Genomic DNA, 27,036 nt, shown 5'->3' on the forward strand with positions numbered 1-27,036 from the left:
CGCACTGCCCTCTGTAGTGCCTTGCAGTCGGAGGCCGAGCAGTTGCCGTACCAGGCAGTGATGCTCTCGATGGTGCAGCTGTAGAACCTTTTGAGGATCTGAAGACCCATGCCAAATCTTTTCAGTCTCCTGAGGGGGAATAGGTTTTGTCATGCCCGCTTTACAACTGTCATGGTGTGCTTGGACCATGTTAGTTTGTTGGTGATGTGGACGCCAAGGAACTTAAAGCTCTCAACCTGCTCCACTGCAGCCTCGTCGATGAGAATGGGTGCGTGCTCCGTCCTCTTTTTTCTGTAGTCCACAATCATCTCCTTTGTCTTGATCACGTTGAGGGAGAGGTTGTTGTCCTGGCACCTCACGGCCAGGTCTCCTCCCTATAGGCTGCCTCATTGTTGTCGGTGATCAGGCCTAACACTGTTGTATCATTGGCAAATTTAATGATGGTGTTGGAGTCGTGCCTGGCCGTGCAGTCATGAGTGAACAGGGAGTACAGGAGGGGGCTGAGCATGCTCCCCTGAGGGGCCCCTGTGTTGAGGATCAGCGTGGCAGATGTGTTGTTACCTACCCTTACCACCTGGGAGTGTCCCGTCAGGAAGTCCAGGATCCAGTTACAGAGGGAGGTGTTTAGTCCCAGGGTCCTTAGCTTATTGAGCTTCGAGGGCGCTATGGTGTTGAACGCTGAGCTGTAGTCAATGAATAGCATTCTCACATAGGTGTTCCTTTTTTCCAGGTGGGAAAGGGCAGTGTGGAGTGCAATAGAGATTGCATCATCTGTGGATCTGTTGGGGCGTTATGCAAATTGGAGTGGGTCTAGGGTTTCTGGGATGATGGTGTTGATGTGAGCCATGACCAGCCTTTCAAAGCACTTCATGGCTACAGATGTGAGTGCTACGGGTCGGTAGTCATTTAGGCAGGTTACCTTAGTGATGTGCTGGGCAAGGCACCTTCCCTTTGTGTAACCCAACAGAGAGAATAATACATATCAATCTCTCTCTCCTTCCATTTTGTTGGACTGTATTTTTCCCCGTTCAGCCCCCGGCCGCACCTCTCCTACTACTCTTAACTCTGGGCTGCCTGCGTGCATCTGCCTGGCACGCTCAAGCAGAGGCAAGAACAAACAAAGGATAGGAGCACACAGCGGGTCTGCTTTGCCCTCTGGCTTAGATGACCACTGCCCCAGGTGAACGGAGAGTTACCATCTCAAACATACTAAGAACCAGTTGGCAGGGAGCTGACAATGTTAACTTACTACTACACATGTTCACAGCTTCACAGCGTTGCAGCTCTCTTACGAACACACACTTTTGCACACATGAATGTTTCAATAAATACACAGATAGAAATGTATGTACAGACATACATATGCACAATCACACATAGACAAACACACACACCCACACACATACAGCTTGCTAGCTTGATGCTTCAACTGTGCTGTGTGACCTGCATGAGTTGGTTTTATTTTCTGTGAAATGCCAAGCAGGGAGAGACCGCTCTGGCCGGTGTGGCTGATTGGCATAAACATAGCCGGTTCACACTAGGTCTGGCTAAAGGTGAACTCCTACACATGGAAGAAGGTAGGTGGTCTGCCCCCTATTTTACACACTCCAGGTCCCCCTATGAACACTAGCAACAACAACAAAGTGAAAAACAAAGGATCCTACTGAGCCAGCAGATTCAGTTTGTCAATGAACATCGGGGGAATGCTTGGTTACCATGCCAGCTGTGGCAGATGTAACTTTGTTTGGGAGGTGTGAGATGACCAGAGGAGCTGGGTGCTAAACAAAGCCTCAATGCCACCATAAAAAGCAAGCCAGCCAAGCAGCCAGCGCTGGATAATGTGTTGATTACAGAGCTTGGATGTGGCGGACTCCTTTCTAGTTAAAGCATCATGCTCTGAGTATATTTCAATCTCTTTTCAAACGCTGGAAGGCAATGGGTAAAAGAGGCACATTCACTCATATCCCACACCCTCTCAATCCGTATCAACAAACACAAACACCAAAACACACACAAACACACTTACACACACATAAACACACACATAAAGTGGGGTGAATGGCCAAAGTCCGATATCACCTCAGTAAGGCCAGAGTTCTGTCTAAGGAATCATTTTGAGAAAACATAACAGCACATTATTGTGGTAAACTGTGAGATATTTTCCTAAGAAGAAACGACAGAGCGTTATGTCTCATGGTATGGTGAAGTGGAGGGGCTTAATAGGCATGCTTCATTAGACGATAGTCCCAATGCAGAAGTGGGCAGTCTTGCTTTAAGACATGTGATGTGATCCAGCTCTCTCTCTCTCTCTTTTTCTCTCTGGCTGGGCTGTATTATAATAGACTCACACAGACACACACTACTTAGTGCTTTGGAAAGAGGGCTGAACCTCACACACATAATCAGCGCAGCTTCTCAATGGGGGGACGGAGCCAAGAGGAGACAGAACTGTCGTTCCGCTGGAGCTGATCTCAGTCTGTGTGTGAGAAGTGAGGAGGCAAATTAACGTTCTGCCGTCACGAGAGGGATTTTACCTTCACAGTACTGATCTAAAGGTGATATGAGCAGCCTTCCATCTTGTAAACACTGACTAGTTTGTAACAGCGTGTCATTCCTGTGAGCTGAGGTGGTTTCTGGTGACCGCATTCCCAGGATTTCAGACGGACAGAGAGAGTCGAGGGGGGCAAGCGGACGAGGCAGAAACAACAGAGCTTCTCCCCCTCTTATCCTGCAGCGTTGTTCTTCTTTACACCTGGAACTTTGTTGGGAATCCCTGGCGTTCAGACTATGGATGGATTTAAGACAGCATTGTGAGTCTGTTGAACAGACGGTGATACTGACAGCAGGGCACCCTTTCTTTTGACCAGACAGACCACTCAGGTAAGGCTGTGGGGTTATTCTCTGAGACTGTTGGTGCTTTCTGATTATATTCTATTCCTTCTGCAAAATATACTATTATTTAAAGAAATCTGATTATGGAAATGTTATAAAATAAGGCTAGCTGTCATGTTTGTAAGAAGTGGAAGGGCTCCAGGAGTAACTGAATAATGATGACAGGTATGAGCTGTGAGCGACAGACAGGCAGAGCATGTGACACAACCTGCATATCTCTGTTGGATTGAACAATTGTATGGTTTAATGAAGGAGAGTAGGCTATGGACATTGTAGATATATGTATGTTTTAGGACATACCAAATATTTTGTGTTGACTGATATATTTTAAAGTTACAGGCAGTTAGTTCTAAGTAGGGCAGAGATGTCAGTCTCATCCTTTTTTTTGTTAAAGACAAGGCTGCAAAATTCAAACGTTCTAGTCCAGACCAAGTTGCTTTTCTGAGTCAATATTATTCATTCATTTTCATGCTATATTACAAACACAGTTAATAGCCTATATTGAGATGTGAAATTGTTACATGCAATCGAGATCAAGTCTATTCTATTTAAATGTGTTATTTTTATACAGGCTAACCTAATCTAACCGTTTCAAAAGAAGCCATTTACTTACCATATAAAATTGCCCCATTATACCTATGTTGTCGGGAAGGCTAAACATCTATATCCTGCCGAGATGGTGCGCAGGTGTGTCCGGGCAGGGGGCATGGTCTCGTGTTTAGTCTAAATTGGCAGGACATGGTATACTTGTAAAAAGACAATGTAAATGCCGTCATTACCAATTACGAATTCCACAACCATCAGGAACATTTCAATCAATGGTCTAATTAGACTGCAAAGCAGAGACCAAACGGCTAGTTAAACAGATACGCAAATGGTAAATCCTGCATGAAGTGCACGTTCCTTGTTTATTCATTGAAAACCACGGAGGTAAGAATTCTAACGAAAAGTAATTTGTATACAAATATCCTGCTAGCCCTGATAAGGTGATTTATTTTTCATGTGTCTGCTATTTACTCGTGAAAGTTGTCCGTTTACATTAAAATGCATAAGCATGCCTGTGTGGTGCGGTCTGAATATCTTTCTCCGCCACCTCTCCATCCCTATTCTTTCGCGCTGTCGATCAGGACCACATTTCTTCTTTGACATGAATGAGTTCCGACAGTCGGAGAGTTGCTCAGAGCTGAACCGAAAGGCGGAGAGGACAAAAGAGCAGTTTCTCTCCATGCTGTTGTTCAGGCAAAAGACTACGTTTTTTTTCAGGAACTTGCTAGAAACACAGCGTGTTAAAAAGCATTCCCCAGGGAACAGTTCACATTTCCACAAAATGTAGGATTATAGCAAATTTATTGCAGGAGATGGGATTACAATATGCCGCTAATAAAACTAATTATAGTCTATGCTTAATTTCTGCATGTTGAATATTCAGTAGGCTAGTCTCAATGTCATTTCAGGGTAGAGGGGAGAATGTAAACTTTTTCTCGAACCGACATGCACACACCAAGTTGCTATAGGCTAGTAGCCTATCATTTGGGGAGAAAAAATGCCAGCACATCTGAAGGCAACGGAATAGCCTAAATACTGTATATGTGTAGCAGTGGCGACCTGTCATTAAGGTCAGCTAAATAATACAAAATAATAATAATAATATATATATATATATATATAAAAATATATTTGTTGCCTGTTTTGCATGTTATTTTGGAATGAATGTGTCACATATCAGTTTGCCAACAATGTAAAATAATATATAATTGAGTTAATAAAGCCGAATACAAACATTGTCTCTTTTTTTGCTTTGTTGAGTAAGGCAGCCCCAAAATGAAGTTGTTCAGCCTAGATCAGTGCTTTCTGTGGTGGTGGGGCAGCCATCTAAAAACACGGAGCAAAAGGGTTGGTAATGTTCTCTAGTTGCCCCGTGATTGGCTCAATGTTCTGCCACTCATGGAGACACTACTTCACCACTAAATCTATGAGCAGAGCTCGAAAAGCCCCTTGGGTGCTGCCATAGAGTTACATCAGAGTGCCCATCCAAGAAGGCTCAAGATCGTTGGCCACAGATAAAACGGCATCGAATCACGTTATATCTACCATAGCTTTGATTGGACTGATCATGTCAACATCATACTTTCTAAATCTTAGCTAGGAAGCTAGCAGTCATCGTCATGAATCAAGTCGACAATCTACGTACAAATCCTTTTCAATCCTTGTCATATGAAGAGAAATTATAAATAAAACGTATCAGTGCTCATCTGCCATTGGACATAAACATTACACAACAAATTGGAAATTGCAAATTTGACATTGAGTGGTTTGGAAGGAATCAGTGGCTAACTGCAAGCATTGCAAAGCAATCACTAGCCTGCTTTTCAGTGTAGTGGTGTGTGGTCCAAGTCTGGGTTGAAGGGTCACTTTTCCAAGCTTATAAGATAAGCATTTAACATTGGCCATGCTGTCAATCCAGCATGACTTCTACCACATTCAAAACAACTGGAAACTGGGAAATCTCAGACTTCAGTGAGTTCAAGACAACTGGGAATTTGGAAAGAACAAGCTCAGACTGGGAAAATACATTTTAAACGGTCATCCATCTCAGAATTCCAAGTTGGGAACTCGTCATCTTTTTAGAGCTCCGACCTAAAGATCACTGACATCATGATTCAACCTTGCTTATTTCCTAAGTTCCCATTTGTCTTGAATGCACCATCAATCCAGAGAATGCCAGACTTTGATTACATTTATTTATTACATTTAATTAAATAGGCAAGTCAGTTAAGAACAAATTCTTATTTACAATGACGGCCTAGGAACAGTGAGTTTACTGCTTTGTTCAGGGCAGAACAACATTTTTTTTACCTTGTCAGCTCAGGGATTCGATCTTGCAACCTTTCGGTTACTGGCCCATCGCTCTAACCACTAGGCTACCTGCCACTTTGATGACAAAGGTTGATGACAAAATTTGCCCACGAAGGACCACCGTGACACCTTCCTGTTCAAGTGAGCACAGCACAACAAGGTGAGTCCAAAATGTATTGTATGCTGCTGCATAAATGATGTAATATGCCAGGCAGATATATATACTGTAGCTAACAAAGTAATAATAAGTGTATGTTGAGTAGTAAGCTGTTAGCTGTTGGTGGTGCATATGCTGCCTATAGCCTGTTTTAGAGAAATGTCATCATCGAACATTGTAAGAGCTTTCATTGTCTGTTTATATGACCCCTTTATTTATTTTACGGTTCTGACTTGGTGTACAGGGAGATTACTGTAAGAACGGCCCACATTCTGAATTCTGTCGCTGTACATTTCAAAAGTGCTGAACAAATAGTTACAGTGTCTTGCGAAAGTATTCGGCCCCCTTGAACTTTGCGACCTTTTGCCACATTTCAGGCTTCAAACATAAAGATATAAAACTGTATTTTTTTGTGAAGAATCAACAACAAGTGGGACACAATCATGAAGTGGAACGACATTTATTGGATATTTCAAACTTTTTTAACAAATCAAAAACTGAAAAATTGGGCGTGCAAAATTATTCAGCCCCCTTAAGTTAATACTTTGTAGCGCCACCTTTTGCTGTGATTACAGCTGTAAGTCGCTTGGGGTACGTCTCTATCAGTTTTGCACATCGAGAGACTAAAATGTTTTCCCATTCCTCCTTGCAAAACAGCTCGAGCTCAGTGAGGTTGGATGGAGAGCATTTGTGAACAGCAGTTTTCAGTTCTTTCCACAGATTCTCGATTGGATTCAGGTCTGGACTTTGACTTGGCCATTCTAACACCTGGATATGTTTATTTTTGAACCATTCCATTGTAGATTTTGCTTTATGTTTTGGATCGTTGTCTTGTTGGAAGACAAATCTCCATCCCAGTCTCAGGTCTTTTGCAGACTCCATCAGGTTTTCTTCCAGAATGGTCCTGTATTTGGCTCCATCCATCTTCCCATCAATTTTAACCATCTTCCCTGTCCCTGCTGAAGAAAAGCAGGCCCAAACCATGATGCTGCCACCACCATGTTTGACAGTGGGGATGGTGTGTTCAGGGTGATGAGCTGTGTTGCTTTTACGCCAAACATAACGTTTTGCATTGTTGCCAAAAAGTTCAATTTTGGTTTCATCTGACCAGACCAGTCCTATGGACAGAGTCTCCCACCACAGCTGTAGATCTCTGCAGTTCATCCAGAGTGATCATGGGCCTCTTGGCTGCTTCTCTGATCAGTCTTCTCCTTGTATGAGCTGAAAGTTTAGAGGGACGGCCAGGTCTTGGTAGATTTGCAGTGGTCTGATACTCCTTCCATTTCAATATTATCGCTTGCACAGTGCTCCTTGGGATGTTTAAACTTTGGGAAATCTTTTTGTATCCAAATCCGGCTTTAAACTTCTTCACAACAGTATCTCGGACCTGCCTGGTGTGTTCCTTGTTCTTCATGATGCTCTCTGCGCTTTTAACGGACCTCTGGGACTATCACAGTGCAGGTGCATTTATACGGAGACTTGATTACACACACAGGTGGATTGTATTTATCATCATTAGTCATTTAGGTCAACATTGGATCATTCAGAGATCCTCACTGAACTTCTGGAGAGAGTTTGCTGCACTGAAAGTAAAGGGGCTGAATAATTTTGCACGCCCAATTTTTCAGTTTTTGAATTGTTAAAAAAGTTTGAAATATCCAATAAATGTCGTTCCACTTCATGATTGTGTCCCACTTGTTGTTGATTCTTCACAAAAAAAATACAGTTTTATATCTTTATGTTTGAAGCCTGAAATGTGGCAAAAGGTCGCAAAGTTCAAGGGGGCCGAATACTTTCGCAAGGCACTGTATATTGACTACATCCGTCCTAGTTCGTTCATGAATGTTTTAATCGAATTATGGATTGCCTCTTATCCGCTCATCGTCCCCTTATGCCATAGTTTGTACATCTCAATTGTCAGTAGAAACCACATCTGTTTAAGCAAGTCAGCCATATCAGCTATGTTATTTTAAAAGGTAGTAAATGAGGCTGAATGAACTATTGTAGTGCTCCGCTGATAGTCAGGTGTAGCAGTGGTAAGGATTCACTCCATGGTGCTGAAAATAACATCTCTGCTGTCAGGACAGATTTATGTAAACCGTAACAGTTTATGGGCACCGTTTCCCAGCATTATAGTGCAATTAATGTATTGTTTAGTGTTATGTTGTGTAGTTTCTTTGTTGGCATGCGTTTACCCCAAAATTGGAGAGATTGACATGCTAAAATCACCACTAATGTGTAGGCCTATGTGTGAATGACTCTCCACTTAAAATTGTCTTTGAGGCAATTGTTCTCGCCATTTATAAATGTGAAACCCTTTTTCAGTAATAACTAAGAAGTAATTAGCATAATACAACCGGTATAACAGGTGGTCTCAGTCTAGGTCTTTCTCCATTATCAAATTAATACTATAACACACTTAAACCAAGAGGACAACTCACTGATGGCAATCTGTGGCAAAGTATTCGGTCTAATGTGGTTCACGGCCCAGGAAGATGGCGGGAAGGCGCTGGACTCTTTCAGGCGAAGTCAGATGTTTTATTTTACAGCAAGGTGATCAGTGTTCAGCATTTGACTTGAATAGGCAGTTCACTTCTCAAGAGTATTTTATCTAAAATACATCTCATTGTTAAACTCTAAATGGTATGAGTACCCAGTTAGGTAAAATATCCGTACTATTAATTGTCGTGTCTTTACTATCATTAAATTGAAGACTTATTTATTTTCCAAAGATTCTCTGTAATTAGTATTACGCGATCAACTGATTAATCATGTAACTGTAATTAACTCGGAAGTCGGGGCACCAAGGCAAAATATTCAGATTACAAAGTTATCATTTCCTAAAATAACTTTTCAGATATTTTATCTGATCAATTAGTCTTGGAATTAATGAATTATTTACTTTACCTCACGTTAGTCTCATTCCAAATGTCGTGAATTGTTGGTTATCTGCACGAACCCAGTCTTCACTATGAGTCATCCATACATCAATTGTCTTAAATAATTTATTTATTACTAACTAAGTAATTCACAGAGATGCATAAACATACAGTAAATATGGTTACAAGAAATGATAGGAGAATGTGCCCTAGTTGGCTAAACCGACATGGGGGCTTGTTAGACAAAAGGGGAAGTGGGGGTCGACTAAGAAGTCACTACAGAGTGATAATTATAACAATTGAAATGCTAATCCTTTACAGAAAAGTACTCTCTTGATTGTTGTTAGAGGGGATAGTTCAGAGTGACATTAATTTGTTTTGTTGTAGAATGAATGTTTCGCCGGTTGTTCTTCGCGTTCAATGATACCGAATTCCTAGCTGCAGACTAGTAATTAATATCAAAGCCTTGTTCTTATTCTGTCGGTATCGATAGTCTAAGAGTTTAACCACGTGGTATGGTTAAAAGATTCAGCAATGGTCTACAACCTTCGTCCTCTCCTAATGGAGAAAAACATGGTCTGGTTGAGAATTTCTCAAAGTTGGGTTTCATTCAGAATTGCAGAAAAGGGTCTGTCCCAGGATGTCTGACCCTAACTGGGCTCAGGGGCGGTCCTCTGATTTAGTTCAAATCAAAAGGGAATTGGATTTTCTTTCATTAAACAGTCCAAAATCATATACCACACTACTACAAACAGTATCATACTCACTCATTCATCTTATACAGCAATTAGATGTAAACCTCATATCTGAGGCTATTATATAAACAGCGTTATGGTAATGTGGCCACACCGTCTTCCATGAGCTTCCCCAAGTTGTAACAAATGGACCAGTTCGTAGCTGGATTCTTCACCGATCTTTTATACTTTCTCCGGAACATGAAATTTGTTTGTACCTCAAGTTCTGTGAGGTGGAAGAAATTCCTTTGTGCTCTACGAAAATGTACTCTCTCTATACTGTGTGTCAGGAATTTACGACGTCTCTCTGACCACAGCAGCCTAGTTGAAGGAGGAAAGGGGGAGGCAGGGAGAGGGGGATGGGGCTTGCTATACCCAAAGAGGGCAACGTCATGACATCATCAACTACAAATGGTATGGAGCTCATATGTTTTATATTTTCAAAATAACAAACAGGGAGAATGTTAACCACTGTGCCACATTTGGCACCTCTAAACTGGGCATCATGGGCACCAAATCTGGCACCCCAGCCCCCTTGGAACGGGAAGTGCATGTCTGATGGTGGGAAATATTGCAGGGTGTCTTGGGGTAAAACGTCCCTCAACTACCATCGAACAGCGTGAAGAGAACACGTGCCCATTCACAGATTCTGTGTGTGACTCTGTGAGAGCAAAGTCTTGTGTCTGCAGTGATGCTCGTGGCAACATCATTTTGCTGAGTCTACCTTTAAGTGTACCATGTAAATAAACTAAGTGCTAAAAGTTTTTAAAACCAAATGCTTGATATTGGCTAGTCATAATTATTGACATGAAGATAACCAAACAAAGAGAAGCAAGTGAATGAACCTGCACATATCTCTGAACATAATGATTTAATGGTGATTGTAGTTAGAAAATTACTGTTATAATAATGGTAAACTGGTAAAACCAAAAAGTAAGTATTGTATTATAGTCCCTTAATAGAGAGAATGGAGACACAATGATACACAACTTGGGTGCAGGACCTGAATTCATATTCTCTTACAGTAGGAATGCCTTTCAAATAATAATGTATAAGATTATATGGACAGGAAGGACTTGATCCTGGACCGGCAGTCCTACTCTGAGATGGTTTATAAATATGGGCCCAGGTCGTTTTTACAAATGGGGACATGAAAATGACTGGGAGAGACAATGACCACTGCAGTTTTGGCTGGATAGGAAGGGGTTGCTTTAGTGAATGCAGGACCATGAGCATGGGAGAATCTCAATTGGTTTAGCTCAACGATGAGTCAAAGGGGGTGTGGCGGATTTAAAACAGTTCCGCACTAGCCGCTGAAAGGATACTCATGAGTGTCCTTGGAGAGACGAGGCTATTGAGGAGTGGACGACACTAACAAATTGACACTCTCCCCGACCACTCGACCGCTTATCGGTTTCCGGGTCATATAGGAGAGGAGGAAAGAGGAGAGAACGGACTTGAGAATCTCCCCATTTGTATCAGAATGAAGCTGAGAGGAGAGGACGTAGTAACACCTGGAGAGTAGGAGTTATTATTCCCAGTGAGGGAGGGAGAGGTGTGGGTCCATATGTCAGCCTTCAGCAGCCATTAGGCTACCGTTTAGTGAATGGCCAAGGTGTCTCATTATGCCTTTATGTGTACTGTTTTCATTTCACATTCAACTATGTTGACACTACACTGTTCCAGCATCAGAGATGAAAATGACTCTGAGCATATCCTAAAATTGAAACATACAGTACCATTCAAAAGTTTGGACACACCTACTCATTCAAGGGTTCTTCTTTATTTTTACTATTTTCTTGTCATGACTTCCGCCGAAGTCGGTCCCTCTCCTTGTTCGGGCGGCGTTCGGCAGTCGACGTCACCGGTCTTCTAGCCATCGCCGATCCACCTTTCATTTTCCATTTGTTTTGTCTTTGTTTTCTACACACCTGGTTCCATTCTCCAATTACATGTTCATGTATTTAACCCTCTGTTTCCCCCATGTTTTTGTGCGTGATTGTTTCTATGTTCATTTGGTACATTATGGCTGTTTTTTGATGGGTGCTGTTTACACCCGTGCGTAATTGAATACCGTTTATTGTTGGTCAAGTGTATGTTTACCGTGTGCCTTTATTTTGATTAAAGTACGCTGCTCACCCATTCTGCTCTCCTGCGCCTGACTTCATGCACCAGCTACACCCACCATCTGACATTTCTACATTATACAAAATAGTGAAGACATCAAAACTATGAAATAACACAAGTGTTAAACAAATCAAAATATATTTTATATTTGAGATTTTTCAAAATAGCCACCCTTTGCCTTGATGACAGCTTCACTTGGAATGCTTTTCCAACAGTTTTGAAGGAGTTTCCACATATGCTGAGCACTTGTTGGCTGCTTTTCCTTCACTCTGGGGTCCAACTCATCCCAAAACATCTCAATTGGAATGAGGTCAGGTCATTGTGGAGGCCAGGTCATCTGATGCAGCACTCCATCACTCTCCTTCTTGGTGAAATAGCCCTTACACAGCCTGTAGGTGTGTTGGGTCATTGTCCTGTTGAAAAACAAACTATAGTCCCACTAAGCGCAAACCAGATGGGATGGTGTATCGCTTTAGAATGCTGGGGTAGCTATCCTGGTTAAGTGTGCCTTGAAATTTAAATTAATCACTGACTGTGCCACCTTCAAAGCACCCCCACACCTTCACACCTCCTCCTCCATGCTTCACGTGGGAACCATACATTTGGAGATCATCCGTTCACCTACTCTGCGTCTCACAAGACACGGTGGTTGGAACGAAAAATCTCAAATTTGGACTCATCAGACCAAAGGACAGATTTCCACTGGTCTAATGTCTATTGCTTATGCTTCTTGGCCCAAGCAAGTGTTCTCTTCTTATTGCTGTCCTTTAGTAGTTGTTTCTTTGCAGCGATTCAACCATGAAGGCCTGATTCACGCAGAGTCCTCTGAACAGTTGATGTTGAGATGTGTCTGTTACTTGAACTCTGTGAAGCAGGTAGCCTAGTGGGAAGCAGGTATCCTAGTGGTTAGTGTTGGATAGTAACCAAAAGGTTGCAAGATCAAATCCCTGAGCTGAAAAGGTATAAATCTGTAGTTCTGCCCCTAAGCAAGGCAGTTAACCCACTGTTCCTAGGCTGTCATGGGAAAAAATAATTTGTTCTTAGCTGAATTGCCTAGTAAAATAAAAATGTATTTGGGTTGCAATTTCTGAGGCTCTAATGAACTTATCCTCTGCAGCAGAAGTAACTCTGGGTCTTCCTTTCCTGTGGCGGTCCTCATGAAAGCCAGTTTCATCATAGCACTTGATAATTTTTGCGACTGCACTTGAAGAAACTTTCAAAGTTCTTGACATTTTCCGGATTGATCGACCTTCGTGTCTTAAAGTAATGATAGGACTGTAGTTTTTTTTGCTTATTTGAGCTGTTCTTGCCATAATATGGACTTGGTCTTTTACCAAATAGGGCTATCTTCTGTATACCACCCCTACCTTGTCCCAACACAACTGATTGGCTCAAACACAGTAAGGAGGAAAGAAAATCCACAAATGAACTTTTATCAAGGCACAGCTGTTAATTTAAATGCGTTCCAGGTGACTACCTCATTAAGCTGGTTGAGAGAATGCCAAGCGTTTGCAAAGCTGTTACAGTGCCTTGCGAAAGTATTCGGCCCCCTTGAACTTTGTGACCTTTTGCCACATTTCAGGCTTCAAACATAAAGATATAAAACTGCATTTTTTTGTGAAAAATCAACAACAAGTGGGACACAATCATGAAGTGGAACAACATTTATTGGATATTTCAAACTTTTTTAACAAATCAAAAACTGAAAAATTGGGCGTGCAAAATTATTCAGCCCCTTTACTTTCAGTGCAGCAAACTCTCTCCAGAAGTTCAGTGAGGATCTCTGAATGATCCAATGTTGACCTAAATGACTAATGATGATAAATACAATCCACCTGTGTGTAATCAAGTCTCCGTATAAATGCACCTGCACTGTGATAGTCTCAGAGGTCCGTTAAAAGCGCAGAGAGCATCATGAAGAACAAGGAACACACCAGGCAGGTCCGAGATACTGTTGTGAAGAAGTTTAAAGCCGGATTTGGATACAAAAAGATTTCCCAAGCTTTAAACATCCCAAGGAGCACTGTGCAAGCGATAAAATTGAAATGGAAGGAGTATCAGACCACTGCAAATCTACCAAGACCTGGCCGTCCCTCTAAACTTTCAGCTCATACAAGGAGAAGACTGATTAGAGATGCAGCCAAGAGGCCCATGATCACTCTGGATGAACTGCAGAGATCTACAGCTGTGGTGGGAGACTCTGTCCATAGGACAACAATCAGTCGTATATTGCACAAATCTGGCCTTTATGGAAGAGTGGCAAGAAGAAAGCCATTTCTTAAAGATATCCATAAAAAGTGTTGTTTAAAGTTTGCCACAAGCCACCTGGGAGACACACCAAACATGTGGAAGAAGGTGCTCTGGTCAGATGAAACCAAAATTGAACTTTTTGGCAACAAAGCAAAACGTTATGTTTGGCGTAAAAGCAACACAGCTCATCACCCTGAACACACCATCCCCACTGTCAAACATGGTGGTGGCAGCATCATGGTTTGGGCCTGCTCTTCTTCAGCAGGGACAGGGAAGATGGTTAAAATTGATGGGAAGATGGATGGAGCCAAATACAGGACCATTCTGGAAGAATGGAGTCTGCAAAAGACCTGAGACTGGGACGGAGATTTGTCTTCCAACAAGACAATGATCCAAAACATAAAGCAAAATCTACAATGGAATGGTTCAAAAATAAACATATCCAGGTGTTAGAATGGCCAAGTCAAAGTCCAGACCTGAATCCAATCGAGAATCTGTGGAAAGAACTGAAAACTGCTGTTCACAAATGCTCTCCATCCAACCTCACTGAGCTCGAGCTGTTTTGCAAGGAGGAATGGGAAAAAAATGTCAGTCTCTCGATGTGCAAAACTGATAGAGACATACCCCAAGCGACTTACAGCTGTAATCGCAGCAAAAGGTGGCGCTACAAAGTATTAACTTAAGGGGGCTGAATAATTTTGCACGGCCAATTTTTCAGTTTTTGATTTGTTAAAAAAGTTTGAAATATCCAATAAATGTCGTTCCACTTCATGATTGTGTCCCACTTGTTGTTGATTCTTCACAAAAAAATACAGTTTTATATCTTTATGTTTGAAGCCTGAAATGTGGCAAAAGGTCGCAAAGTTCAAGGGGGCCGAATACTTTCGCAAGGCACTGTATCAAGGCAAAGGGTGGCTTTTTTTGAAGAATCTCAAATATAAAATATATTTCGATTTGTTTGACACTTTTGGTTACCACATGATTCCATACAGTATGTGTTATTTCATAGTTTTGATGTCTTCACTATTATTCTAAAATGTAGAAAATAGTAAAAAATTAAGAAAAACCCTTGAATGAGTACCTGCGTCCAAACTTTTGACCTTTATGTTTTGAGCTGATAGGCTACAGTGTGTACATTGTGTGTAACCAATATCAAATCAAACTACTATCATCATTAGCTTACTCATTTAATTAGCTAGTTATAGCTGTTGATTCGAAGCTCCTGTTTAGCCCTAATCAGAACATGTTCTACCAACCTTTACTTGCCGATACTTTCTTAATTCTTAATTCGGCAAGCACCAGTGTCTTCTAACCTCCATGGCTTGTTACAGGTAGAACATTGGAATTTAGAAAGAAAGAAAAAAAAGTTTTGTCTATGAAGTAATCCAAAAATGTATATGCTGCCGTCTTAGAGTATGTTTATATTCTCTCATTGATCAAGACAGGTGAGTGGCAAGCGATGTTGGATTTTTGAGTTGCGCACATGACGTGCAGTACTTTGGGAAGGACATCCGTTTACATTTGATTTGTGATGTTTTTCCCGATTGCAGTTTTTTGGGGAACTCGTCAAAAAGGCCCATCGTGGGAGAGGTGACCATATTGTAGTAATGTCCTTCAAATGCTACACTGTGGCTTTAATGGTCCTGTTTTCTCAGTAGCTACCTCATACAATACATTTTATTGTCTGTATTAGTCATGTTACAATCATTTTCAGTTCTCATGTATGATGATGTTTGACAAGCTTGACCAAGTCTCTTTCTCTTCAGATAGAGGTTTTTTGATTATCCTGAGATGGTCCTTCCACAATGTCGCCCATGTCATTTCATGTTTATACCTTTTTTCTATTTCACCTCAAAGAGCCCTTTTTTCTGTCTTCACCTTTCCTAACATATGTAATTTGGTTAGTGTTTTTCCATATCTCTGCCATCTCTTTTGTAGGCCACCCTCTATCACCCACTTACTATTTTCTCTCTCCTCCTTTAGACAACCCTTGCCATGTGTCTCTAACCTTCTCTCTGCCCTCCTCCTATAGCCCATAGAGATAGATAGAGGACTCCAGTGCCCAATAACCCATTTAAGCATGTGCGGCGCCATCGAGGACTTTCACCATTTTGAAGTAATCAAGTTGGTGGGACTTCCTATTGGTTAAATAAGGATGACATATTTCCATCCAGATCACCAGGAGCGATCAGCCAATTAATTATACCTGTGAGCAAACATTCCATAACTGCATGTGGCAGTAAATTGCCAATCAGTTTGTTTATCAACTCATAGAAGTAGTAGAAGAACTTCAAAATGGAGACGGCCTCAATGGCGCTGCCCATGCTCTCACAGACGCAATAATGGGACAGATACAATTTTGCGTCCTCTAACTATCTCTATGCTCTAACCCTCTCTCTCTGCCCTCTTCCTCTAGCCACCCTCCCAGTCTGCCCTGCCATGTCCTTGTTCCTGGGCCTGTGGATTAGCCTTGGCTTCCTGCTGCTGTGCCAGGCCACGCTGTACGAGACCCTCCAGCAGCACCACGTGCCCCGGCCCGGACGCAATGCCATCCAGATCCTGGGTGAGTCCCTTTCTATGTTCTGTCACGCTGTGCCCACTACCCACCCAGTCCTCCCAGAGGAGCTCTCTGAGAAGTGTAAGAGTAAAATAAATACTATGTTATCACTGTATCCCCAGTGGAAACAGTGAAGCAATAGTCTTCTGTCTTTTGTAATAGATTGGTTTGCAACCACTATGTTAGCTACTGTGAGAAGAAGAATAGTGCACTGTGGTTTCAGAACTTTTTATATTTGTATGTTTCTATAGATTCTGGCGTTGTATAATGGATTATTTATGTTTCCTATGGTTCATTCATGTATCCAGCTGTCAGAGGTGTCATGCCCATAGGGGGCACAGGGACATGTGCCCCCTCAGATTTGTCCTGTTTTATTTTTATAATTTGTTGCTGTTGTTTCTTTGTAATACCTCTAGCCACCGAACAATTGTTGGCTTTAGCTAACTCAGATAGGTAACCTATCTCCCAACCTCATAACTAGCTACTAAGAAGCCATTTCAGGCTATCAAGGAAGTTAGAGTAGCTAGCTTATTTAAGTATCCTAGCTGGCATGCCTGCTGGCAAGGTTGGTAGACTATAAAAGCAATTACTGAATGTACTAAAAAAGACTCCTTTCAATATTTTACCCAGATTTTAGCAGAGATGCAGAGAAGCATGTTTAGTTATAAATAACCACCAGTCAGGAGGATACAGACAGCTCAAGAGGTATGCTTCCATACACAGAAAAATAAATATATTTATGACATAGAATTAAGCATAATAATTTGGGGTCAAAAAATGTTTTTTAAGGTATTTGAAATACAACATTCTCCAACTATTCGAACCAGCCACCCAGCAACCCATCCATCCAGACTTATTTTGTGCCTCATGACATTTTTGGGGTGCATTTTTGGGGGGCCTCTGCCAGCTGTATATAAAACTACACTATCTTCAAAGTTGGCTTTATTGACATTCTCCTACATTCTTTGCAATAAATTGTTTTGCTTAGAGTTAATTGTAATGTTTAAGCTCAGCTGCAGCTGCTGTTTTGATCTGAGGTTGGAACTCCCCCTCTGCCCCACACAGACAAAGAGCACTTTTTAACGGGAGAGGATTTTCAGTGTGGGGAAAGAGATTCAGGATGCTGCAATCACTATCAGACTAGCAGGTTGATTGGTACATAGGACAGGCTCTAGGCAAAACTCCCATCAGGATGCTGTGAGTGCAGGCTGCTTTGATCACTGTGGCTTAAATGGAAATAACAATTATGTTTCTCTCTCACATTCTGCAATTAAAGCCAGTTCCTTCTCCACTGTGGGGGCTAAAGGGGAGGGAGTCAGTGAGATGGCTCTGATTCTCCTCATTTATGTGGGAGTAGAGTAGTCGCGCTCGTCACTCCCCAGCCATGTGTCTTTGGAAGCAGGCTCCTTTAAGCTTTTAACAATGACTCGCTCCTGGAAGCTTCTGATGACAATACTATTACAAACCCCGTTCACCAGGAAACCAAATCCCAATGCCTGTTAAACATTGATTCCATCTATCTGTGCTTGTCTCATTCTCCGAGCCGTGCTGCACCACGGAGTGAAAAGACAGTGATTGAAGCAAAAGCAACAAAAAAAGAGACATTGATTTCCCCGACTTGTGATGTCAAGACAAGACTGTTGATAGCCAATGAGGTTTTTAAGCAGCAGGGAACTGGAGCAGTTGTGCAGGGCAGGTGTCTTGTTTTGGAGTTGGAACAGCTGACGTAGTGGGACTTGGTTGTGGGTGTGAGACAGAGGCTTCACACAAAGTGCTTTGAGCTCATTAATTGGAACAAGTGAGAACAGGATGAGCGACAGAATTAATTTTTCAAAACTTTGTTTCCAGGTTTTTTGTACAAGGATGTGCATGGCCTACAGTAAGTGTCTTCTGAATTATGTAGAGGTCCAAGTGAAAACAAAGAGAAAACCCTGCCCACGGCACATAGAGAAGTCAGCTAAGTTATTGGTGAGATAAATATCCTCCTGTTCTAGTTTTGTGAAAGGGTTCTTGTCAGAGAAATCAGCTTGTACAAACACACACACACACACACTCCATTTTATTTCTCAGCAAAGTCATTATGGCATGGCATTTTCATGGTCCTCTGGGGAACTGGGGGATGCATACACAAAGTGAGCCTGAGAGCAGAAGTGTTCTGTCTGAGAGCAGGAGTGTTCTGTCTGAGAGCAGGAGTGTTCTGTCTGAGAGCAGGAGTGTTCTGTCTGAGAGCAGAAGTGTTCTGTCTGAGAGCAGGAGTGTTCTGTCTGAGAGCAGAAGTGTTCTGTCTGAGAGCAAGGAGTGTTCTGTCTGAGAGCAAGGAGTGTTCTGTCTGAGAGCAGGAGTGTTCTGTCTGAGAGCAGGAGTGTCCTGTCTGAGAGCAGGAGTGTTCGGTGTGAGAGCAGAAGTGTTCGGTCTGAGAGCAGGAGTGTTCGGTCTGAGCGCAGGAATGTTCTGTGTTGTGAAAGTGGATGAAGCTCTGAGTTTTGGCACAGAAGAGCGCAGGATGCATTTATTGTTCAGTGTGCTATGCAATAGTAAATAGTTTTATAAGGGAGAAGATTGGTACGTTCAATCAGCAGCATGTACTCAATGAAATTCTGTCACTGGCTGATTGTCAAAATCTAGAATGATAGCCTAAGTTGAACTTAATATTTCTATCTTCAACTAACAGTGATCAAGTGCAACAATTATTGATGAAATATATGTGTAATCACCATTGGATGTGATGACATTACCTATCATAGTAAAAAAACACTCCACATGTTCCCTTTATGTTGACCGTGTGAAGGACACCTTTTTTTCATAGTTGTTTTGCAACTGTACTATTTACTGTAGTGTCAAGGCCTTTTAAGTTCTCATCAATCTTACTCAACTGCAGAGTGGTGGTAACAGATGTAACCAGAACTGCTTTCTCAGAATTGAAATCCTATGATGAATATTTGTATTAGAATTGATTTAATAATTTGAGGATGCTCTCTGGTTTCAGCGACCAGATCATTTTTTATAAATAAATATGCAGTGGGTGGAGACCAAAGTGAGATCTCAGATTGATACATGCTTTGGTTTTATGTTTAGCTGTTTTCTGTAATAAAATATAATTGAATGGAAAAGTCATAATTAAAAAGAAAAGACATATGTCATAATGCATTACTCTGTAGATGCCTTCATCGGTGATGTATGGTAACATACAGGGTTTTGATGCGGTGAACATTGTAAACATAACTAATAAAAAGGAATTTTACATGTTACGATCCAAAGCATTTTACAATGGCTAAAACCATTGGCAGTCAATACACAAAAGAAACTTGAAGGCAATGCCAGAGAAACAACCAACGAACACAAACCTGTTTGTGAGTTGTGCTTCTGCCTTCGATGCAGTGTCTCTGTTTACACAACTTATGGCCTTGTACACATCATTCTGAAAACTGGAATGATACCCATGAGTCTACCAATTATTCCAACTATTGGAATATTGCCAACCCAATTTCCATTATTTTCTAACAAAGGTTTTACACTATTGTTTGATTGACAGGCATATGTTCTGTACCAGAAAAAAAGCCTTAAATAAAGTTGTGTGGATTTCGATATGGGGCCTGGTTTTCAGTCTGGCTGAGTGAGTGAATGATACCGCAGCAGCAGCTCTCAGTACTCAGACGAGGGTGTGAATATATCTCTGCACAGGGGAAGTGAAGGTCATGTTGAGCAAGGTACAAATGTAATCCTCAAGCCTGTTCAAGCATCTAACAATGTTTTAAAAAATCTGCTTATCCCTTTCTGCAACAGTGAGCTGACAGAATGCCACTGCACAGTACATGCGTACCAAAAATATACAAGGAGAGATAGGGGTTTTCAACCTACATTTCTTTCTTTATTAGAATATTTCAGATAGAAATCTGCTGGTCACAGTTGAGGCTGGGATTGAGTAACGAGTCGCCTGACTGCTTCATCACCTGCTCAGGAAGCGGCGCCGTTGCCTTCCCATGAGCCTCTGCTTCGCGGCCTCCCCTACGTCCCCCGCGCCGGGAAAGATTGATTGTGCCCAGATTCTGGGCAGCCAATTCTGGTCTCTTAAGAAATAATCCACTACACTGACAGATGAGGCGAATGTGACATGACACACAAGCCCAGCTCAGCTCTTTCCTCTCCTGCCAACTGACACAGTACTGCCAGGTCCACTCCTGGAGAAAGCAGGTTGCTACTGTGGATGATTCTACTGGACACTATGCAGCCCAGTTGAAGGGTCAAACTGTAACATTCAAAGAAATATGGATTGTCATTGTTTGGAGAAGTTACATTGAAATCAAACATTTCTTAAAAGTCAGTTTTATGTTCAACTGCCACTGAATATGTATTTGTTTCCTTTCCAAATGGAAGTGCATTGTCATTGTGTGTCCTAGCAATGCTCATAGGGAGGATATTGAATGCAATGGCGATGCATTCGGTTTATGATTCTGACATAACTCTCTAAGGGCACTAGCTGATTCCCATTCCAATGTAAGCTACAATATTAACATACATCACTATTAGTATTGAAGGAGCTGTCCTTAGCTGTCGTTTTGACAAAACAAAAACAGTGTTGTCAGACACAATAACAAGTCAATTGTTTGTTGCAATGACGGTGCTAAACTGTCTCTCATAGTTGATTAAATCAGCAGAACTGGTGACAGTAATGACAGGTTAGCCAGTTGTTCTCCCCGTTCTACATGAAGATGCAAGCAGCCACTTGGTGTGACTGTGAACCAATGATATGATTAGGAATCACTTGAATCATCCTGGGAAGAAATGCAGGAATACTGTATAGGAAGTAGGGTGCTGAGGACTTTGTTTTGGTGAAATCATGCTGATTTTGGATGGTTTATAGCATAAGGTGAATAGGTCATAATTTGCCTACTGCAGCAAACAGTGCTGATATTGATATTGTACTGCACTCTCGAGGGAGCTTGCAAGGAAGCATTTCACTGCACTGTTTATACCTGCTGTAAACTGTGTACGTGAAAAATGCAATTTGATTTGAACCCATACCATTTTTAAAACGGTTATAATGATTTAATCAATCGAATGTAAACACCTCATAATGAATAACCTTTTGAAAGATGATTGGAAGACAAGCGCTTTAATGATGTTCATGTTCAGTGTGTCATTTCATATGCAGTACTCCTTTAGTCTAGGAAAGCAGCAGGAAAGAGGCAGCAAAAAACATGTAATTACTGCTATTATTCATCATGACACAGAAATAACCATACAGCTAAACACAGTTTAAAGGGAGCAATAGCAGAAAATGAAATGTCAACCAATAGTAGTAAAATATGGGGAATCCTGTTGCCGATGAATGGAGCCCCATGTCACGTTGAGCAGGTTGACCACCATTTAACTGTGTGGAGGCTTTTTTATATGATTCATGTATCCAGACATTCTGAAATCTTTGTTATGGTTTACTTTGAACTTTTTTGCTGTGACTGTGGGCTCTTTTCTGTAGGATGAGATGTCTGAGTGTAGGTGGGTGTGTTGGTGAACCTTAGGGATCTATATTTCGGTAAATGAGAACTGGGTTGAATTCCGGAGACTTACATTTCAAGACTGAATCGATTTTTTTCATTGCCATGGGTATGTCTAGCTCAGAAGAGGGATGGTTTTCCTGGCTGAGTTTGAGAACATGCCAATTAGCTACACTATCAAACACACATTACAATTTATTTACGGATTTCTCAATTTCCTTTTTGCTGTGATTTACTGCCTGCTTTGTTCCATGCAGTAAAACATGAAAGATACATACACTGTAATCTCATGATAGTGCTCAAACCATATTTAAGTACTGTCAACATGAATGTAATCCAAATGACTGGTTCACTTATGCAACTTTTGATTTACAAGCTTTTACAAACTGCCAAAGGGCAGGCAGTTTTACAACTACCCACAGGAAGGTAACATCTCAGTATGAGTTTTTGTGTTTTTGTTTGGCCATTAATTTGATGCATTTCACACCCACTTTTAATTGCAAGAACTAATTAGTGTGAGAATGGATGGTGGAAACAGAATTCAATTAAATTCCGCTCACTGGAATGGATGGTGATTTAATCAGATTTTTTGTTGTGCAAATTCGATAAAAAGGAAACGTTTGATCAGGTTGGCTCACACACACACACACACACACACGCACACACACGCACACACACGCACACGCACATGCACACACACGCATGCACGCACGCACGCACACACACACACACACAGAAAGTCACAAATAAACCATCACCACCTAGACAGTGGCCAGGACAGGGGTCTGGGATAGTGAAATGGCTTTCTAAATGAGGTGACAGCAAGCAAGGTTCATCAATGCAATTCTCATGGCATAAGAAAAAGATACCTCCACATCCCCTAAAAAAAAAAACTACTTCAGTGGCTCTGACATAATTGCCTGATGATGAGAATCAAAAACTAAACGCACACAAATGTAATAAGAAACATCAATTTCAGAACGAGCCGTCTACCAAGGCATTCTTTTTCCGGGCTCGAACACCCAAAGCCTTTAATCTGGTTCCACATTGGGTTGTAATTGCTATAAAAACTGCAGGCTTTAGTTGAGAGCTCATTGTTGAGGTCTCTCACTCTATCACAGAGCATGCCCTTCGAGGTAATGAAAGCAACCTTTTTAAAACTGGGCAATAACTGCCTCATCATTCCTATACAGAGCATCACTCTCTCTCACCCCTGCCCTCCCTCCCTCCCTCTGTCCATCTCCTCGTCTTTATCTGCCCCTGAGACGATTCGTCATGGATCAGATGAGACCATTTGTCATGGATTAGTGCACTTAAATGTCTGTGTGATAGTGGAAGCAGTCACTGGAAAAGCTTAGGAATCCTATTACACTGCTTTTTATGGCCGGCGGGGGTAAGAGACTAGGGATGGAGGTTGAACTGGCATTTTATTTGAGCTTCATACCATTTCTGTTCTCATACGACAAAGAAGCGCTGATTCATCAGAAAGACAGTCCACTTGGAGGAGGAGGTCTGGTTGAAGAAGGACTAGATTGTAAACGTGGAATGAATATGTTGAACATGTTTGAAATTCTTTCCTCTCTCTGTAAGTTCACTCAGTGCCCTGTCTGAGCTGCATATTACTCGATTTAATCTTTCTACTGGTGACTTTGATTCCTTCCTTTGCTTTCACCCCATCTTCTTCAATGATTCATTTGTTAGGAAATCTGAACGATTACTCTTGTTTGTGAATCCCTGACTCCAATAATGGAGGTACACATTGCGATAATATCTAGAAAGAGATTGTCACTCTTTCATAATCTTCCTAGGCCTATTCAACACATTTAATTCAGCTGTAGCAAGATTTCAAGATTATTAGTATTTACCTAGCAGAGTTTCCTATCACAGGCGTCTCACTGTTGGTACCTTGATGGGCCTTTTTCCCCTGAGTGAAAAGCGATAGTAGCGGATTAGATCCTGTGTTATCCTTATCTTCTCTGAAGTCAGATAACTGCGTCAGACAGAGAAAAGGTCCTGTTAATCACACAAGGTTTGTTCCTCTGCTCCTGTCGTCGTACAACACACTCAAACTAATAGACCAACTCACAGTTCAGAGGAAAGGGTTTGTCCTCTGCTCTACTTCAGCCTAACCTAGATTTAAACACCCTCATAACATTCGCTGTGGTACTATCCAAGATAACAGTGGTTCTTTCAACTAGATCGTTATAAAAATAAATCATCTGAAAACAAAACAACAGCATAATGGTCTGTGTAAAGTGACAGCAAAATGTGCCCCTTCCCTGCCTGCAACACCAGTATCTGATGTAATCCCTGACTTTTTTGAAAAACACATACTGTCGCCTACCAAATGGAAGCCCATGCAGGGAACAAAATTGTTAATATATAGAACAATGCAAATATCAGCGTTTTTATGCAGCTAATCCACCACCCCCAGCCCTTATTTTATTATGTGGCTGAACGGAAATAGCTTGGTTGTATTAATGTAAAGAGTAAAGAGACACAGGCAGGTAATTGTAATGCAGATACTTTGCACTATCATTTAGAACCACTACAGAGGACGAATGTTACTCATTTGCTATTTCGTTTGCAGAGAACTCTGCACTCCAGCACCTAATTTACCTAGTGACATTCAGAATTGATTGTCTTAAATGTGTAACAATTTGCCCCACAATCTGTTCACTTCAGTGTGAGTTTTGCATACCCTTTCAATGGGGTCACCTTATTTTTTAACATTGTTACATCTATGGGCTTTTATGTTTTTCTGTCATGCGTAATGTGTGGTAGCCTATATGATAGGCTATATATTGGATAACGGCACATCATTTGAGCTTTTTGGGGCTTGAGCTCATAAAATGTATTTACTGTATGGCTCATCAGACTCAGGTAGCATCAGACTTGAACTTTCATGCCGATCAAAGCTCTAATCAAATAATATACATTAGAATGACACTTCCGGTTTGGGCGGAAAATACTGGGTTACATGGAGAAAAGTGATTATTCTCCATATGGAACATATGTAAAATACTGGGTTACGTGGAGAAAAGTGTTTATTCTCCATATGGAACATGTGTAAAATACTGGGTTACATGGAGAAAAGTGTTTATTCTCCATATGGAACATGTGTAAAATACTGGGTTACATGGAGAAAAGTGTTTATTCTCCATATGGAACATATGTAAAATACTGGGTTACATGGAGAAAAGTGATTATTCTCCATATGGAACATATGTAAAATACTGGGTTACGTGGAGAAAAGTGATTATTCTCCATATGGAACATGTGTAAAATACTGGGTTACATGGAGAAAAGTGTTTATTCTCCATATGGAACATGTGTAAAATACTGGGTTACATGGAGAAAAGTGAATATTCTCCATATGGAACATGTGTAAAATACTGGGTTACGTGGAGAAAAGTGTTTATTCTCCATATGGAACATGTGTAAAATACTGGGTTACATGGAGAAAAGTGTTTATTCTCCATATGGAACATATGTAAAATACTGGGTTACATGGAGAAAAGTGTTTATTCTCCATATGGAACATATGTAAAATACTGGGTTACATGGAGAAAAGTGATTATTCTCCATATGGAACATATGTAAAATACTGGGTTACGTGGAGAAAAGTGTTTATTCTCCATATGGAACATATGTAAAATACTGGGTTACATGGAGAAAAGTGATTATTCTCCATATGGAACATGTGTAAAATACTGGGTTACATGGAGAAAAGTGATTATTCTCCATATGGAACATGTGTAAAATACTGGGTTACGTGGAGAAAAGTGATTATTCTCCATATGGAACATATGTAAAATACTGGGTTACATGGAGAAAAGTGTTTATTCTCCATATGGAACATGTGTAAAATACTGGGTTACGTGGAGAAAAGTGATTATTCTCCATATGGAACATGTGTAAAATACTGGGTTACATGGAGAAAAGTGTTTATTCTCCATATGGAACATATGTAAAATACTGGGTTACATGGAGAAAAGTGTTTATTCTCCATATGGAACATATGTAAAATACTGGGTTACGTGGAGAAAAGTGATTATTCTCCATATGGAACATGTGTAAAATACTGGGTTACGTGGAGAAAAGTGATTATTCTCCATATGGAACATGTGTAAAATACTGGGTTACGTGGAGAAAAGTGATTATTCTCCATATGGAACATTTGTAAAATACTGGGTTACGTGGAGAAAAGTGTTTATTCTCCATATGGAACATGTGTAAAATACTGGGTTACATGGAGAAAAGTGTTTATTCTCCATATGGAACATATGTAAAATACTGGGTTACATGGAGAAAAGTGTTTATTCTCCATATGGAACATATGTAAAATACTGGGTTACATGGAGAAAAGTGATTATTCTCCATATGGAACATATGTAAAATACTGGGTTACATGGAGAAAAGTGATTATTCTCCATATGGAACATATGTAAAATACTGGGTTACGTGGAGAAAAGTGTTTATTCTCCATATGGAACATGTGTAAAATACTGGGTTACATGGAGAAAAGTGTTTATTCTCCATATGGAACATATGTAAAATACTGGGTTACATGGAGAAAAGTGTTTATTCTCCATATGGAACATATGTAAAATACTGGGTTACATGGAGAAAAGTGAATATTCTCCATATGGAACATATGTAAAATACTGGGTTACATGGAGAAAAGTGATTATTCTCCATATGGAACATATGTAAAATACTGGGTTACATGGAGAAAAGTGTTTATTCTCCATATGGAACATATGTAAAATACTGGGTTACATGGAGAAAAGTGTTTATTCTCCATATGGAACATATGTAAAATACTGGGTTACGTGGAGAAAAGTGTTTATTCTCCATATGGAACATGTGTAAAATACTGGGTTACGTGGAGAAAAGTGTTTATTCTCCATATGGAACATGTGTAAAATACTGGGTTACATGGAGAAAAGTGTTTATTCTCCATATGGAACATGTGTAAAATACTGGGTTACATGGAGAAAAGTGTTTATTCTCCATATGGAACATATGTAAAATACTGGGTTACGTGGAGAAAAGTGATTATTCTCCATATGGAACATATGTAAAA

The 27,036-nt window shown here is 40.9% G+C and overlaps 1 protein-coding gene across 3 annotated transcripts in view; it reads left to right on the plus strand.

Moving 5' to 3' along the window:
* Positions 1 to 2,365: 2,365 nt before the first annotated feature.
* The window catches only part of LOC110494505 (chemokine-like protein TAFA-1), a 240,175-nt gene continuing 215,504 nt past the window's right edge, over positions 2,366 to 27,036 (plus strand). For all 3 annotated transcript variants that reach the window (XR_005037063.1, XR_005037062.1, XM_021569633.2), the window contains exons 1-2: positions 2,366 to 2,880; positions 16,312 to 16,458. Coding sequence is in view for 1 of the 3 variants with exons in the window: in XM_021569633.2 (XP_021425308.1) it covers positions 16,335 to 16,458 (124 nt within the window). In the remaining 2 variants the exon portion in view is untranslated. The remainder of the gene's footprint in view (positions 2,881 to 16,311; positions 16,459 to 27,036) is intronic.

This window comes from Oncorhynchus mykiss, chromosome 17 (genome assembly GCF_013265735.2).
Source record: "Oncorhynchus mykiss isolate Arlee chromosome 17, USDA_OmykA_1.1, whole genome shotgun sequence".
NCBI classification, from domain to species: Eukaryota; Metazoa; Chordata; class Actinopteri; order Salmoniformes; family Salmonidae; genus Oncorhynchus; species Oncorhynchus mykiss.